The sequence below is a fragment of the Oncorhynchus keta genome, chromosome 4 (genome assembly GCF_023373465.1).
Source record: "Oncorhynchus keta strain PuntledgeMale-10-30-2019 chromosome 4, Oket_V2, whole genome shotgun sequence".
NCBI lineage: Eukaryota > Metazoa > Chordata > Actinopteri > Salmoniformes > Salmonidae > Oncorhynchus > Oncorhynchus keta.
The window spans coordinates 52,217,110-52,235,481 of NC_068424.1; the positions used below are offsets into that span (position 1 = coordinate 52,217,110).

The following is an 18,372-nucleotide window of genomic DNA, read 5'->3' on the forward strand; positions in this document are numbered from 1 at the left end:
CATCTTGGGCCAGAATTGCTGTGGGACATTTGACACCACGTAGAGTCCATGCCCTGATGAATTGAGGCTGTTTTGTAGGCCGGGGGAGGGGGAACTCAATATTAGAAAGGTGTATGCTCAGTGTATAATATGTTTCTGAATTGCACTTATTCCAATAGTACTGTGAATGGTTCAACTAAACTGGTTTGCTTGTTGTCGAGTCCCTTAGTTGTACACACTGACAAGTTGATTTGGAATAGACTACAGCATATGGCGAATGTGAAAGCACTATTAGGCAACCACAGTAAATAAAACAGTGGAAACACTCACTTGATAGAACATCTTTATAGAAAAAAATAACTTCACATTTCCCAAAAACATTTTTTTGCTTTTTTTCCACTTACATTTGACATTTTTATTTTTATTTATTGTCCATTCATTTACGTGGTAAATATTGAACAACTGTAACATCCAACTTTGTGTCAGTGGCTCTATCGTTTAGTTCCTTGGCCAGGTGGTCAGAAGCTTCAGACAGACAGGAACACAAAACTCTTTCGCTCCTGCATTTGGAGCCATAACGATGTCATAGAGGAGTTGACAAGGAGCCAATGAGGACTGTAGTACTTCCAAGTAGAGTAACCGTCCATGTGTCCAGCGGTGATGGCACAGGGAGTTATGGGCCACAGAACACTGTTCCAGAGGAGTCAGAGTGGCAGTCTGCTCAAATGAGGCCCACACTCAACCCAGAGTAGACTAGCCTGTCCACTCAAGCACCAGTCCAGTTTGGCCTAAAAGGCACCTGCACTAGAAAGCACTTCTTTTGCATCTATTGATATGCGCTTCCTTCTTTCTTTATTTCCCTCTGTCATTTAAAACGGTCGAGCCCATTAAGAGAGTCGTCAACCTCACTGCCTCTGAAATATTCAGGGTGCAGCACAACAGGCAGGATATAGCAGCGAACCCAGCAACTGAACAAAGGGCTCAACAATCATAGTACTGTGATGCAAAGTTTACAAAAAGTGTAATAAAAAAAAAATCAATAAAGGTGAAAATCTAGTTTTTAGTACCCATATTGTTCTGCTCTGCAAATTGTACCATGCATCAGCATCTTTATTTTAGGTCATAAAGCTCACCAAATAAATAATTGAAAGACAAACCTACTTTTCACATGCACAAGATCATACACAGACCACTGATGACATTTGATCTGTAGTCTACATCTTTTGTAGCTTATTAGAGTACGTTTAACAGCAATTCAAAACCCAGTGCAGGTCACTTTTGGGGACTTTTTTTGTTGCAATATTCCAGTTCAGAGTGCTGCTGACCAATGCAGTTTTAGGGATGGTTGAAGTTTCCTTGAAATGGAGATTCCTTCATTTGATCTATACCAGAGCACATCAATATAACAACTGACAGTCATACGGCTGAGCGTCACTACAAAACATTACTTTGGCCACCCCTGTGTATATTAAAGTTAAAATCTGTTTTTAAATAGTTGTAGCAATTTCAGATTTATCTAAGATACTGAAGTGAATTGTGATCTCCTTCAGGTCTGGGGCCATGGCCTCTGTTAGGACCCTGTGTAGCCTTGCACTACTCCACCTACACAAGAATGCTCTGGGACTATGTAGTGACGGTAGGAATGGAGATCAGCTGATCTAACTACAGAGGGACCCAAGAAGGATCCTTTCTATCAGACGCCATACAGCGTAAAGGAAAGACTCGGACCAACTTTGGCCTCCATCTCTGCCACTGAGCTACCTTGTTTTATTTCGTATTTTATATATAAATAAAGTGCTTTTAAAATAAACTATAGTTGTGTGATATCGTCTTGCAGTGTCTTGGTTTTGTTCTTGACCTGACAGTACTAACGCAAAATGTTAAGAGAGCTACAATGAACAACTGTCCATCACCCTCACCAACTACCTACACCAACACTGACAGGGACTAACAAGACAAATTATGACAATATCTCCAAAACATCCACTCAATCCAAAAAGGATAAACAATTTGTTTAGAACAAATGTAAAGTTCTAAAGACTAATCACAAACCAAGAAATGGGTTAGTGTGACGGCCATGGGTACGGTACGTATCTCTTTGCTACAATGCAGAACCAACCGTCTGCTTTCATCCCAGAATTGAGACAAACATTGATAAAAATGAAAATAATTCATATCTATTGTAATAATAGTATTATAATTGCACATTAACCATCAAGAGCAGAGACATTTTGTAAGAGGAAAACACATTAAATGAGAAGTGGACAGACCACCCTTGCACAGTGGAAAATGAGCAGGCAGAGTGAAGGGAAGAGAGGAATTGCGTTGTGTGTTTTTGACTTTGGAAAATAGCTTTCCACTAGATCTTAAATGATTTCATTATATTTTTTGTCCCATTTTTAACTGAGAAATAGGACAGATAGTTGCACAACGCTTCCTCCTCAGAATTGCCAGTCTCTTCCCCATATCCCTGCCTGCTGTAAGGGGGTTCCCACCCTGCGGCCTTCTAGCTTGGTCTTTCTGTACCGTTGGTGATGAACTTTGTGCCTCCCTCCCGCCAACCGACCTAAGCTATCATGTACTGGGTGATGGCTCTCAGAGCATACAGAAGCTCAGCCTGTAACCGAGCCTCCATTATAAGCAAGTTCACATGGATCTAAGAGAAGAGAGAGAGGAAAAAAAAGAGGATGATATCATAAGAGAGCAAGAGATGGAATGGGGTTGAGGGGGAAACAGAACACAAATGACCACTTTGCATCCCATTTGACCACATTAATTGGACAAAACTATTATTCTCCAGTAGATTTAGTTCCAGTATATAGTTCAGCTTTATATGGATGCAGTATGTATTGGTATGCGGTGGGGTGCGTACCCTCTCGGAAGGTTTGAGTGGTGCGCAGGGCAGGGGACACAGCGGGGTCTTGGTGGCGTCAGGGTAGCAGGCCACAGACTTGATATAAAGCTTCATCTCCCTCTCCAGCAACTGGTTTACCTCACCGTAGTCATAATCGTCATACCTGGAGACCCACACCAAGTGTCACATGTCATGCAAACATGAACGCTATCCAAGCGGGGCCTTTGCAGCGAATCCCAAGCGTTGAATCATAGGACTAACCTGGCTGCAATGCATGTGATCACGATAGCATCTCACTTTACAAGAACTCAAACTATGTACCCAGTGTTCATACGATTTGTGCTGGTTCCTATGTATGTATACGTGTGTGTGTGTGTGTGTGTGTGTGTGTGTGTGTGTGTGTGTGTGTGTGTTGTGTGTGTGTGTTTGTGTGCAGACCAATAGAATGACCTCACCTAATTCCCAACATACAGTGGATGTAGTTCCAGATGGCTCTCTTCAGGTCAGGCCCGTGGGACGAGGGGAGCGCCGTGACGCTGCGGAAACGGTCATCCAGCAGGTGCCCGATGTCCGAATACAGCCGGTTGACCAGGGAGAAGCCGTGGTCCTCCCAGGAGTAGTCCTGCCCAGACAGACCACACAAACAAACCTGAAATACTCGCATGGTTCCTGTAATACCTCAGCTAACTATATGCCCACAGACATACGATGCAGCATATGCTACTCACATTCTACAAAAGCTGATTTGTTACTTTACTCACATGGACTCCGGTCATCTCCTAGGGAGGGCATAACGTATTCCAACATGAACGTAAACCATGTTCTTACCTGCACCCGGAATACTTGGAAGTGGTCTTCCTCCCTGCGGGCAAACTCCTGGTAGCCGAACTCAGGGTCTGTTATGAAACGAGAGGGGTCTGCTGAGTAGATCATCTCCTCCTCATCTTCCCCATCTGAGAGGAAACAGTGAGGATAAATAAATATAGTCGATCAGTCACTCAACGTTCACACCAGTGGAGGCTGGTGGGAGGAGCTATAGGAGGACAGGCTCATTGTAAAGGCTGGAATAGAATCAATGGAGCAGAGTCAAACATGTGGTTTACATATTTTTGTTATACCGTTCCATTGATTCCATTCCAGCAATTACAAAGGGCCCGTCCTCCTATAGCTCCTCCCACCAGCCTCCACTGGTTCACACATGAGGATAAGTTTAGCCCTCGCAGCTTCACAATGTCAGGTGTGAATGTGAGCGGGGACAGCTGTGTGTGTGTGTGTACCTGTGTGCTGGAGTGTCTGGGTGTGTAGGACGCACTCCCCCCTCTCTTTCTCCTCCTGGGATTTCTGTATCCTCTCTTTCAGACACACCATCTCACAACTGGAGTCCAGAGACTACCAAGACAGATGAAATGATAAAAGACGTGAAGTTGAACAACATGATATAATCTGTTGTGGAATAGCGCCAATGTCATATTCAGTCTGATACAGCACACAACCCTTACCTGTCGTCGTGTGGTGTGCTCTGAGGGTGTGGTGAGAGGCGGAGGAGCGCTGACATTGCCATTGGCAGCGTCACAGAGGCAGTAGCCCGGGGGGGTGCCGTTGGGGGCTATGTGGAGGGGGACAGGGTCGGCGTCAGTGCCAGAGCCAAACACAAAGCTAGAAAGAGAGTGGCAGTGGGCCAGCAGCACCACAGCCTGAACAAGCTCAGCCAGAGACCAGCACTGCTCCCCCGTCTTCAGCAACGCCTGGTGGGGGAAGGACACAGCAGAGAGTGAGCCTCATGGTGGAGATTAGACAGGGGTGGAGAACTCTACTGATCAGGGATATGACTCTCTAAACCAGCGGTTCCCAAACTTTTTTCACTCAGGTCCCCCTTCCAACATTGGGGAACGTCCCGCTGTTCACACCCCCTCTTGTGGGTGGAGGGAACATTTTGCAGGTTTAAAGTACATTTCCTGCAATTATACACATTTTGTTATGGGGTGCAGAGAAAATGTTGCTGTTTTAAAGCTAATTTTCTTGCAATAAGAATAAGATAAGAATCAATCTAAATCCAAATTTAGGCATCAAAACATTCTTTTTTGGCACATTAGATATTTTTTATAAGAGCCCGTAACTTTTTCAAGGAGCTGGTTTTTGTGGTACCTGTATGTGTGAGCGGGCGGTGAGCCAGGGTTGGTGGGCCAGAACCTTGTTGAGTTGGTCAAGGTGTTGCAGGCGAGGGGGGACGGCCTCCAGCCCCTGTAGCCACAGCGGGTCGCCCCCCACCCTGAGGAACTGGGCCGAGTGCAGAGACACCAGGTAGCCACAGTGATGCTGCGCTGCAGCCTGGGAGAGATGGAGGGAGGGACAGAGACACACACTTCAATACAAGTAGGCTTGACTCCAGGATGTTGACCACGTTTGTGTCAATGTGCGTGGGTACATAAAAGTGGGGTCAGTGCAAGTGTACGCAACTGTGAGTGGGTGATTGGCGCAAATACAATACGCATTTCTGTGCATCATGCAGTGCGTGTCCAGTAGCCTCACCATAATGGCGATGTAGTGGCGGTACTGCAGGGGCAGGGGGCCGTCCATGTGGAGGATGTAGTGCTGGGTGCGGAGGAAGCTCTCCAGGTACTGGGGGTGAGAGGCCATCTGCTGGGACACGGCGTCCACACCCCCCCTGCTGGCCAGAGACTTCATGCACCGCAGCGACACCCGCTCCTTCTCAGCGTTCACCTTCGTCACCTGGACAGCACCAGAGGAAGAGGATGGTGAGACAGGTGGCAGAGACAATATGTCACTGACAATGCACACAGCAACTAGGTCTATGCAATGATTCATCCCAGGTGAAAATCAATGTTTTATAACAAAATGGGGAATAAATTAAATGCCAGTTTTTCCACAAGCCTTATTTAGTGCAGACTGCTTATGGTAGCAGATATGCTGACAGCCTCAGTTTTGATGGTCCCTGTGGTGTCAGCCTACAGTGAGATCAGTATGTGAATTGCAGGCAGGTCAGGACTGTGGGTTTTGAACCAACCGTCGACAGGAGACTTCTTATAAACGCAGCAGAGATATTTTACCACTAGACATTCCTCACAATATTCCCCTGCAAAACACAAACAAGGCCGCTCTGCACACTTTTCAGGCAGAGAGACTTTCTGGTAGGGAAAAGAGCTCAGCATCCAACACATTCACAGTACCAGAGAGGATCAACCAAAAGACAAAACAGATCAATAGTCATAGGAGGATGCAATGAGACTACCCTGAATTAACTGCTCAAAGTCCTCCACTTTACTATGATAAAATTAGTAGAGCAGATACATGTAGAGGAACTTGGGTGTATGGGGGGTTGTGAGGCTGGGCCTGAATGAGGCCTCATTGAGGGAAGAACCACAGTAAAGAAGTAGGAAAGTCCAAACCGACAGGGAGAGGCTGGCTGGGGAGAGTCACAGGCCAAGAGAAACTTGGACTCAGAGAGAGACTGTCTGGGGAAGAGGAGAGCCACAGGCCAAGAGAAACTTGGACTCAGAGAGAGACTGGTCTTCTAAAGGCTAAAGGGATTTATTACCTCACTCTCAACGGCTTCTAGGAAAAGGTGTTGGCACCGGGCTGAAGAGAGCGGGTCTTGACTCAGTTCCCCAGTGTGTGAAATGTGAGAGGCCAGGGCAGCTTACCTAGGATCCAAGTGGCTAAGCAGCCTCTGTTGGCAGAGCCTGGTGTTCTCAGTTAAGGCTAGGGCTGTTGTGGTGAACTTATTACCGCCACACCGGCGGTCACGAGTGATGAAGCCAGTCAAATTCCACATGACCATTTAAGTCGAGGTAATTAGGCTTCTCCAAGCTCTGATGCTGCTGCTGGTCATTAGTAGCCTACTAAACTTGCTAACTGCCTGGTACTCAGCACTCCATTGTCCCTCTAATCACTGATATCAATGCAAATGTTTTCGAAACCCTAAATCAGACCCTTCACAAGAGCCCATGAACTCATGTTGTGCAACATTTCTATAGGCTTTGCAAATGCAGGAGAAAACAGAGTGATGGCCTCTTAAAAATATAAGGATCCCATCAGCTTTCTATAGGCTCAGCCTACAAGATCTATTTCTCAACTTTCCTAATATTAAGCACAGTGCTTATATTTACAACAGGGGTATAGCCTAACTGGCTTGCATGAAAATAAACCACAGGGAAAAACATCCTCCATTCACTACTTAAGTACATAGATGACATGCATTTTTTCCTGCTGATACCGTTTGATACAGGTGCATGATAATGGTCCATTCTAAATCAAAACGTCACATTATTTAGTATATGTAAAGACAAGATTAAATCAAGAAAAGTGTGATGGGTGACAATATTAGCTTACCACTTATAAATTATATATTATCCCTTTGTTTCTTATGCTGGGCATCATTCACAATGTGACTGTAGCCTTGCCCATAGGCCTATATGTTTTGACGAGGTTTGTTTCACAAGTGGCCAAATAACTTCTTAAAATTAAGTACATTAATCCGCTTTACAAAGGGTGTAGAGCCTAACTGACATACATAAGCAGCACATGACTTTCAAGTTTGGGGAAGATCATTTTCACCATAAAAAAATGCCCCTTTATAATAAAAGCATTACATGCATAATGGCATTTGCGGTCACTTGATAATGGTGTTTTCCACTAATGGAACATTTGCACTTATACAGTGGGGCAAAAAAGTATTTCGTCAGCCACCAATTGTGCAAGTTCTCCCACTTAAAAAGAGGCCTGTAATTTTCATCATAGGTACACTTCAACTATGAAAATCACATCGTAGGATTTTTTATGAATTTATTTGCAAATTATGGTGTAAAATAAGTATTTGGTCACCTACAAACAAGCAAGATTTCTGGCTCTCACAGACCTGTAACTTCTTTAAGAGGCTCCTCTGTCCTCCACTCGTTACCTGTATTAATGCCACCTGTTTGAACTTGTTATCAGTATAAAGGACACCTGTCCACAACCTCAAACAGTCACACTCCAAACTCCACTATGGCCAAGACCAAGAGCTGTCAAAGGACACCAGAAACAAAATTGTAGACCTGCACCAGGCTGGGAAGACGGAATCTGCAATAGGTAAGCAGCTTGGTTTGAAGAAATCAACTATGGCAGCAATTATTAGGAAATGGAAGACATACAAGACCACTGATAATCTCCCTCGATCTGGGGCTCCACGCAAGATCTCACCCAGTGGGGTCAAAATGATCACAAGAACGGTGAGCAAAAATCCCAGAACCACATGGGGGGGACCTAGTGAATGACCTGCAGAGAGCTGGGACCAAAGTAACAAAGCCTACCATCAGTAACACACTACGCCACCAGGGACTCAAATCCTGCAGTGCCAGACGTGTCCCCCTGCTTAAGCCAGTACATGTCCAGGCACGTCTCTAGTTTGCTAGAGAGCATTTGGATGATCCAGAAGAAGATTGGGAGAATGTCATATGGTCAGATGAAACTAAAATATAACTTTTTGGTAAAAACTCAACTCGTCGTGTTTGGAGGACAAAGAATGCTGAGTTGCATCCAAAGAACACCATACGTACTGTGAAGCATGGGGGTGGAAACATCATGCTTTGGGGCTGTTTTTATGCAAAGGGACCAGGACGACTGATCCGTGTAAAGGAAAGAATGAATGGGGCCATGTATTGTGAGATTTTGAGTGAAGACCTCCTTCCATCAGCAAGGGCATTGAAGATGAAACATAGCTGGGTCTTTCAGCATGACAATGATCCCAAACACACCGCCCGGGCAACGAAGGAGTGGCTTCGTAAGAAGCATTTCAAGGTCCCGGAATGGCCTAGCCAGTCTCCAGATCTCAACCCCATAGAAAATCTTTGGAAGGAGTTGAAAGTCCGTGTTGCCCAGCAACAGCCCCAAAACATCACTGCTCTAGAGGAGATCTGCATGGAGGAATGGGCCAAAATACCAGCAACAGTGTGTGAAAAGCTCGTGAAGACTTACAGAAAACATTTGACCTCTGTCATTGCCAACAAAGGGTATATAACAAAGTATTGAGATAAACTTTTGTTATTGACCAAATACTTATTTTCCACCAAAATTTGCAAATAAATTCATTTAAAAAATCCTACAATGTGATTTTCAGGATTTTTTGTCTCTCGTTTGGTCTGTCATAGTTGAAGTGTACCTATGATGAAAATTACAGGCCTCTCATCTTTTTAAGTGGGAGAACTTGCACAATTGGTGGCTGACTAAATACTTTTTTTGCCCCACTGTAGCCTACTACCATGTATGCATTGCTGCGCTTATGGGAAGAAATAGCTATTTTAAGCTAAACATTCTGATTTGTTGCATCAGCCACATTGCATAAAACATGTTTTGATGCTGGTGGTTGTATTCATTTGGGATCTATCACATCCCACAACTGTCCTAGACTATGTTTGGAATATTTATTTCTCACACAGAATAGGTCAACTCATGTACTATGGGGGATAGTAGATTGACATAGGCTAGTGCTTTTGCTGTTTGTTAGGCCTACTCATCTTGTTGGCTGACGAAAAGTAAACGTGAACAGTTCTTCCAACATGCACCTCTGAATTGGATAAGGACAGAGAGTCATGTGAGTGAGAGGGCACAGCACACTCAGGGCACAACACAGCACTCCAGGATGCAAAAAGGCATGGATTTTTTTAGGGTGCATTACAGCCACAAAGGGGATGCCACCATAAAATGCAAGGCATTATCAAGTGCAAATCAAATTGTGAATGAGAGACTATTGGAGTGTGTACAAAAGCAGAGCTCATGACTTTATAGTCTAATCATGCAGCCTTACAATGTACAAAAAAAAAAAACACAAAGGCCAACTTTTGTATAACAATTAAAGTTCCATACACTCTTAATTAAGCATACAGAGTACCCACTTTGTTAACCGCTCAAAACAGAATAGTCGCATGTGGGCACTCCCTCAAATCGCTTGGAGACAATATTTATATTTTATTCAGCCTTGTTCAAATTGTATTCTTCATACTCTAAAATAATTCCACGGAATTATAAGCAAATCTTGTCTGTTAAATGAAATAGTGTAACCCACAGCCATTTGGTATAACCACATCAGGACAACACAGAGTACACTATTCTTCTCTTCTGAAACAGACTACATTTTCTTCATATCATGCTTCTTTAGACCTGTCTAAAATAAATCATGGATTTATTGTGAAGGTGTAGGCTATATTAAATGTATGCTATATTACATGGACTTTTAAAAAATGGCTTGTTGAAGCCAGGAGATCCTAAATGTGTTTTGGTCAATTACAGTGAGACTGACAGTTATTTGCTTGACAATCCCCAGCTGACAATTTCTTGACTGCCACAGCCACTAGTTATGGCTCCCCTCATACCAAAGGTGTATCTATATCAGCGGGTGTGTGGCAGCGATGGTGATTTGCGATGATCGTTATGTAGCTGTAACACCTCACATAATAGCTCCTTGGCATTTAGCCACAATGTTAGCATATCTCACTGGCTTCTCTGTGGCTCAAAAACGCTTCACTTCACACCTTACCCAGCAGGTGGTGCTGCTCTTCCTCCAACATTAGGTACAAAGACTTTCCAATATTAAAATGAATACACATCTCCAACATTTTGGTGGATGTCAAGAAGGGGAACAGGACAGGCCTAGGGGGTTTAACCACTCAGCTGACAGCCCATGGAATTCATTGTCTAAATGTGACATTTTATTTCTATGGCCTTCCAATACACGAGTCCTCATTCACAATGACTTTAGTCCTTTTTTAAATCACCATGCAACAGCTATTGACTGCCATGTGTCAATGTCATGGTAATCCTATATTGAGCATGCATGGTCAGGTGTGGCCTTTGAAGAGAGAAAAACATGTAAGTGGTTCAGTGACAGAGACCACAGCAAACAGGAGAGAAAGCTCTAGTCATGCAGACTTGGATCCTGACCCACTTGTCTACTTTCAAGGAACACGGGAGCTCAACTCTACGACACGCGCCTCATTGGTCTAGCATCAAGGTGTTTGACACTGGCATACGTCACTCACACAACCCTACATGTATGCCCCCACAACTCTGTGCCTGCTGATTTGTGGCCCCACATTTTCCATGTTGGAGAGCAATCAAAGTCCCACTCTCCAGGAACTCGGTCTAACCAAGTCTCCATGGGTGTTTTGAGAAACTTTCTGGGAATCAAGTTCCATACAAGCGAATTAAACAAGAGTTTAAATTTCAGTCAGGGCTCAGTCAGGCTTTAAAGGCTGTATCATAAACATCCTGGCTGTGGCCATGACACCACATTAGTGTGTTATTAAAGTGTCTGTCCGATGCATTAAAGCTGGAATGCCAATGCTCCAGACCAGTCAGCCAGATGGTACCCTATTCCCAACCAAGATGCTACGAGCCTCAGAGGCCACGTCCCACTCGCCCTGTAAATATATAGTAGTTCATTAGGGCCCGATAACCAAGCCCGATGGAAAACAGGCTCAGAGTGGCAGTAAAATACAAATGTGTTCAGCACCTCTCAACAGGCTAGTTAACAATGGCTTGCAAAACTACCTTTACTTCCATCATACTAGACAGAAACATGGTATCCACAACTTAATCTGACTCTGGGGAAGAAGATAAAGGGCCTCATTGCCAAAATCCATAAGTATCCCTTTAAGTTACAGTATGAGAGAACCTGTATGGAAGGCGTCACTGGCACACGTACTAGTCATTCTGTTCACCGTGGTTGGAATTGTGCAATTGTTCACTAATAATTCAAACCAAACAAGAAAATGTCAGACACTTTAAACTATCACAACAGCATACATTTTCTATACGGTACAATTAGTTTCCCCAGACATCTTGACATGCTCAAATAGGGAAATTAATCTCCAACATGTTCCATTATAAGTAGTCTAGTCAAACTAAAACAGGAACCAACATCCTTTCAACAGTCCCAGGCAGGAAATGACACAATGAGTCACACATGAATTCTGCTGACTCTTAACACATTTGTATTTGTGTACGTATAGCCCAACTAACAAGTTGGCACAAGATAAAAAAACGTAGCTAATGTACAAACTACATTAAAAAAAAATATATATATATATATATATACGCAACATGTAAAGTGCTGGTCCCATGTTTCTTGAGTTGAAATAAAAGATCTCAGAAAATCAATAGAAATCAGCCAAGATATCAGAAAAGAAAATTGTACACCTCCACAAGTCTGGTTCTTCCTTGGGAGCAATTTCCAAATGCCTAAAGGTACCATGTTCATCTGTAAAAACAATAGTACACAAGTATAAACACCATGGGAACACGCAGCCGTCATACCGCTCAGGAAGTCTCCTAGAGATGAACGTACCTTGGTGCGAAAAGTGCAAATCAATCCCAGAACAACAGCAAAGGACCCTGTGAAGATGCTGGAGGAAACAGGTACAAAAGTATCGATATACACAGTAAAACAAGTCCTATATCGACATAACCTAAAAGGCCGCTCAGCAAGGAAGAGGCCACTGCTCCAAAACTGCCATAATAAAGCCAGACTACGGTTTGCAACTGCACATGGGGACAAAGACAGTACGTTTGAGAAATGTCCTCTGGTCTGATGAAACAAAAATAGAACTGTTTGGCCATAATGACCACTTATGTTTTGAGGAAAAAGGGGGAGGCTTGCAAGCCGAAGAACACCATCCCAACCGTAAAGCATGGGGGTGGCAGCATCATGTTGTGTGGGTGCTTTGCTGCAGGAGGGACTGGTGCACTTCACAAAATAGATGGCATCATGAGGGAGGAAAAGGATATGGGTATATTGAAGCAACATCTCAATACATCAGTCAGGAAGTTAAAGCTTGGTACCAAATGAGTTTTCGAAATGGACAATGACACTAAGCACACTTCCAAAGTTGTGGCAAAATGGCTTAAGGACAACAAAGTCAAGGTATTGGAGCGGCACACACAAAGCCCTGACCTCAATCCTATAAAACATTTGTGGGCAGAACTGAAAAGGTGTGTGCAAACAAGGACTACAAACCTGACACAGTTACACCAGCTCTGTCAGGAAGAATGGGCCAAAATTCACCCAACTTATTGTGGGAAGCTTGTGGAAGGCTACCCGCAACATTTGACCCAAGTTAAACAATTTAAAGGCAATGATACCAAATACTAATTGGGATTGCACAGGGATTACTGAGAGTGTTTCCAAGAGCAGACTGCTATATTCTATTAAGTGAGGAAGGTTGAGAGGCTGTAAATCAGCTGAAAGCCTTTCAATAAAGTATTGTCCTGACGAAGGCCTGTAACTCCCTCCCAGAGGTTAACATGATTTGAAATGCAAAAGCACCATTGATTTACCACATCATCCACCCTGACCCTGGTCCCTGCCTCTCTGCTGCACAGGGAAACTAATTTGTTTATTGATCTGAGAACGTCACAAGGTAAAAACGAGATGCAAAGGATAGTGGCAGTGGTGAGGGGAGGGAAAGAGGGGTAGAAGAAACAAATCAGCCCCGAATGCTGATTGGCTGACAGCTGTGGTATATCAGACCGTATACCACGGGTATGACATACTAATTTATTTGTACTGCTCCAATTACATTGGTAACCAGTTTATGATCGCAATAAGGCACCTCGTGGGTTTGTGGAAAATGGCCAATATTCCACTGCTAAGGGCTGTATCCAGGCACACTGTGTTGCATCGTGCGTAAGAACAGCCCTTAGCCATGGTATTTTGGCAATACACCACAAACCTGAGGTGCCTTATTGCTTAAATAGACAATGGCCTATAAATTGTGGAGTAGAAAATAAGAAATGGGAAGTATGCAGAGATGACCAAGCAAAGGAGAACAAAGACTAGAAAAATGATGCAAGTAGTGGTTCAAAGGGTAAATGTGACAGGGAGGGAGGGAGCGGATAAGGTAATGCAGGGGGCTGCAAGGGAGCGGGTTAGCTGCAGATGAAGGAGGAGATAAAGGGATATTCTATCTGCATTTCAAGTGAGCCTGAAGGGGTTTGTCCTTGTCATTAGCTGCTCTGATAGTGTCGAGTCCCGGCTGCGTACCATTACCACACTCGTCCCTCATCGGAAACAAACAGCAAGCGTTGTTTTTGGCTCTGCAGGGGAGGTGTGCTAAACAACCAGCTGCAGCCCACAGAAGGGGTAGGGGGTGGGGAGCTGGGCAGGACAGCAGCCATAGACGACCCACACAAACATACCATGTTACATATGGAGACATGCAAACATGCATGTATAACACAACAGAAAAACATGACAGGCAGGTAGAACCAGATTATATGGTGACATGAGACAGACAGCTGAGCATAGACAAGAAACAAGTGCTAATGCACACAAGGTGTTTCAGAATTCAGGTTACATTATTTGCTTGATCTAGTCATCTTTTGTAACCTGGTTAGTTACATTCACAATACCCCCTTTTCAAACTTCTCTCTGACTCTTTTTCAAACTAGAAGCATGCCTAATATGCTGACTACACCAGCCACAGACACACGCGCCATCGCGGTGATTGCACGCATGTTGATTTTGTCCGCACACACCAGTCCAGAGATCATGACACGCGGGTTAAAATATCAAAACCAACTTTAATAATTTGGGGGCAGGTCGAAACACAAATGAAACATTCATGGACATTCAGATAGCTAGTTTGTCTTGGGAGATAAACATTGGGTTGTTATTTTACCCATCATGCACACGGTCCTCTTGTTTGTTGGTTCTTCGCAGAATTTTCACCCAGTCATACAAAATGTTATGTTTCTACGCTAATTAGATTTTAGCTTTCTTTAATCTCTCCTCCTTTATCTTTCAAGCATCCAGGGTTTGTAGCTTCCTGATATTCAATAATCAAATCAAACTTTATTTTTTCACATGTGCCGAATACAACAGGAAGGGACTTTCAGTGCGTTGCGTGTATCAAATAGAACCAAGTTCTATTTTAGCGCTGTCCTACGCAGACGTGATCGAGCGGTGCGGGTGAAATGATTGAAACACTTGTGTACATTTATTTTGCAACACACACACACACAACATGTGTGCATGTAAGAATTGCTAATTCATATCAATGCCAGCAGATAAGACAGTTTTTAAACACCTGACATTTATCTATGGCACTTATATTGACAGGATATACAGTGGTAAGGGAGCAATAGTCTAGGAGGGGGCCCTACTTTGGGGTCTGCACAAAGAACACACAAAAGCATGATGCAACAATATGCCTGTTGTTTTCTAACCAGAGCTGCAACAAATGTCCAAAACTGTAAACCTCAGAAAGGATATTGTTTATTCAAATTAAAAAGATACATCCTATGCTTCTGTCTAGTCAAATCTGCAAACGCCTGGTGCAAATCTCATAAGGATGGCTATTCACATTTGTATGTATGACAGGTTTGGTGCAGGCTTTAAATGTGACACATCTGACATACATTGAAGAAAGCCTTGGTCTAAACCCCTATATGCAAGTGCAGGTACAAGTCAAATATCATTTTACATCAAATATTAAGGAATGCATGTCACTGACCACATTCCTCTATTGTTCTAGCTACTTCTTTCTGAATGTTGAATCGCAGTAAACAAGTTATCCTATCCGCACTGCCCCCTCTCGGCTGTACATGGAAAAACAGCACAGAAATGAGAAAAACAACTTTGATTGGCAGTGCACCCAGCATCACTGCACACAAGGTCTAAATCTTAGTGAAAAAATACACACAAAATATCTTTATCAAACGTTTGACATTATGACAGAGATTATGACAATGCATTAGGCCGATTGAAACAGAACAGGAAAACTGCTCCTTGAACTCTGTCAACGACGGTCTTTGTTTGTTAGCAAGCCAACTAGATTCTTTGCAGCTGGTCAGAACACACTGAGACTGCCAAAATGATGGAATGACATTGCATTAGCAGACACTTTTTCTGTACGTGCAAATCGCTAGAGATTATGTCATTTATTGCCTTCAACAAAAAGAGAAAAAAAAGAGTAGGCGGTTGATGGCCATCAAACCTAGGCTGCAAATATAGCTAAAATCATAATGCAAATACATCACGAAGAAAAGTATAGCCTAGTTTGCAGATTAACATTCATTTTTACGATCCAGTTAACGTTAGCTAGTTGTCAATTCATTATGGCAACATTCTAGGACTAGGTTACCGTTCAACACCATTAGTTTAGTTGAATAGATGTCTAAACCATTTTAACAACAGCAAATGTTCATTCATTGACTGTGACTGACAAATGCAAATTATTGACAGCTTGTTACCGTCCCTTCAAGAAGCCCCTAGTTATATAAATTAAATGACAATCGATGACCATTGGCATTGCTTTGTTGGTACTTTGGCTAGTTAGTTAACGTGATTTACCTAGCTATTTCAGAGATTACAAACAATAGTTAGCTAACGTTAGTTGGCCATTTATTTGGTCAGTTGGCTCAGAATAACCGGTAGTTATCTAGCTAACGTTACTTGCCTTGGCTAGTAAACAAGCTAGCTTGTTAGCTAACTGAATAGCCACCTGTTAACGTAGTTAACGTAGCTGCTCACCTGCCCCTTGTCAACTGTCATCTAACGTTAGCTAGCTGGTTATCAAGTCAGTTGTCTGAATGAGTTACCAAGGCAGTTAACGTGAGCTACCTAGCCATTAGAGGGCGACAAACTAGCTCGGACATTAAATTAGTTAGCTAGCTAAAGCAAATCTCGAGACAAAACCCCCCCCACCATTATCAAGGGATAGAAGTAGAAGTAGTTAACGTAGTTCTGGAGTTAACAGTTTCGAGAGAGACAAAACCTGCCACAAGTTTTTCAGGACAAAATGAATGAACGACAGTCGATGGAACTTTATTAGTAGCCAGCTAACGTTAATCATAAATTGGAACGTTGACTGGCTTTTTCGTAGTTAAGTCAAGACAAATACCTGGTTCTGGACGCGCTGACATTGGTTTCTGAGAGGGTAATCCATTTCTTCCATAAAGATGATCATTTTCCAACTAATTAGTGCATGGATACGGCTCTGTCTCTCCTGATGTCCACCTGACAAAGCGGAGCCACTACAAGTCTGGGCATTTAGCTTGAGGTGAAAAAAACTCGCAGTGGACTGACAGCTCCAGTAACAGTGTGTCCAATCAAATCATAAAGGGGCGGAGTAGAGAGTAGGGGCCGTGCAAATGCTAAAGACCAATCAACTTACAGAGATGGCATTTAATGGCTTCAACTCTTTCACTGAAAGGCTGATATGAAATTCAATTACTGCTAGCTATGGTCTGGTGGGGGAAAAAAACATTTGATCCATTCAACGTTGAGATCAATTTGCAGTGTTTTTCTTTATTTTTCCACAGTCCACAGAGAGGAAAGCCATACAACAAAATTACCTCTCACAGGACTTACTCCAGTACCTACTGGGTCCAAAATACATTTTTCTCATATAGGGCCCTAAAAAAAAAAGAAATGCAAGTGATGTATGGGTATATGTATGGGTATATCAGCAGGTGTGTTTGTAGGTGGGTGCAGTGGTAAAAAAGTACCCAAATGGTCATACTTGAGTAAAAGTAAAGATACCTTAATTCAAAAATGTCCATCCTGATACTTGATTACTAGTAATTCATCAGAAAAAAATAGTGTTTGTAGGAAACAAAATAGAGGAACAGAAGATTGTACTAAAAAGGGAACATATGCATGCATCAGATAACGTCATACGGAACGATTCCCTGACACTTCTGAGGAAAAGGAAAGCAAACAAGTTATAATCACCAAGTTATAAACACAAGCCGTCCGCTGCATCTGTAACATGTTAACTTGCCTAAATCTGGTTTTAATTCCAGTTTTTCTACAAATTAATATGGAACTATTAAATCATAAGATATATGTCCTTCAAATGTGGATATTTGGTTGTGTTGACAATCAAACACAATTCAATATCACTACTTTTGAAATCATCCTGTCACACCCTGATCTGTTTCACCTGTCTTTGTGCTTGTATCCACCCCCCTCCAGGTGTCGCCCATCTTTCCTATTATCCCCTGAGTATTTATACCTGAGTTCTCTGTTTGTTTTGTTTTTGAAACATACCAGCATGTTGTTCCCCTGCGTGGTTCTTGTTCCTAGTCCTTTGTGGTTTTGAACCTTCTGCCTGCCCTGAGCCTGCCTCCCGTTTTGTACCTTACGCCCACCTAACTGGATTATTGACCCGTCTGCCTGCCGTTCTGGACCCTTTACACCCTCTCTGGATTATTGACCCCTGCTCGCCTTTGACCTGTCATTTGCCTGCCCCTGTTTTAGAAATAAACTTTTGTTTCTTGGACACTGTTTTCATCTGGGTCATACCTGAAATGTGATACACCCAGAGCTTGAAACCTTAGGCCTATAGTATTGCCTATTTTTAAGTTGCAAATGCTATATAGGCCTGACTAGCATTAAAGATATGTTAAATAAAAAGTATGGTCACATTTCATTTGCTCTGTTAAACCTACCTTTTTGAAATGACTTTGATAGCAACAGTGTACATTTGGTTTTTAAGTGGAGAGCTCTCAACAATCATTCTCACGATAGCACATTGGTAATA

At 43.0% G+C, this 18,372-nt stretch overlaps 1 protein-coding gene across 2 annotated transcripts; it reads right to left on the reverse strand.

Moving 5' to 3' along the window:
- Positions 1–305: 305 nt before the first annotated feature.
- On the reverse strand, positions 306–17,680 carry LOC118377666 (sestrin-3-like). Of its 2 annotated transcripts, none has more exons than XM_035764623.2 (9): positions 17,562–17,680; positions 5,363–5,563; positions 4,979–5,161; positions 4,333–4,578; positions 4,111–4,222; positions 3,662–3,786; positions 3,289–3,455; positions 2,852–2,996; positions 306–2,635 (listed from the first exon to the last, which is right to left on the reverse strand). In XM_035764623.2, the coding sequence occupies exons 1-9, from the start codon at positions 17,598–17,600 to the stop codon at positions 2,546–2,548; spliced, it is 1,308 nt and encodes a 435-aa protein (XP_035620516.1). In that variant the 5' UTR covers positions 17,601–17,680; the 3' UTR covers positions 306–2,545. The 2 variants fall into 2 exon arrangements, with proteins under 2 accessions (XP_035620516.1, XP_035620508.1); XM_035764615.2 differs by lacking the exon at positions 17,562–17,680 and adding an exon at positions 16,729–16,924.
- Between the last annotated feature and the right edge of the window lie 692 nt (positions 17,681–18,372).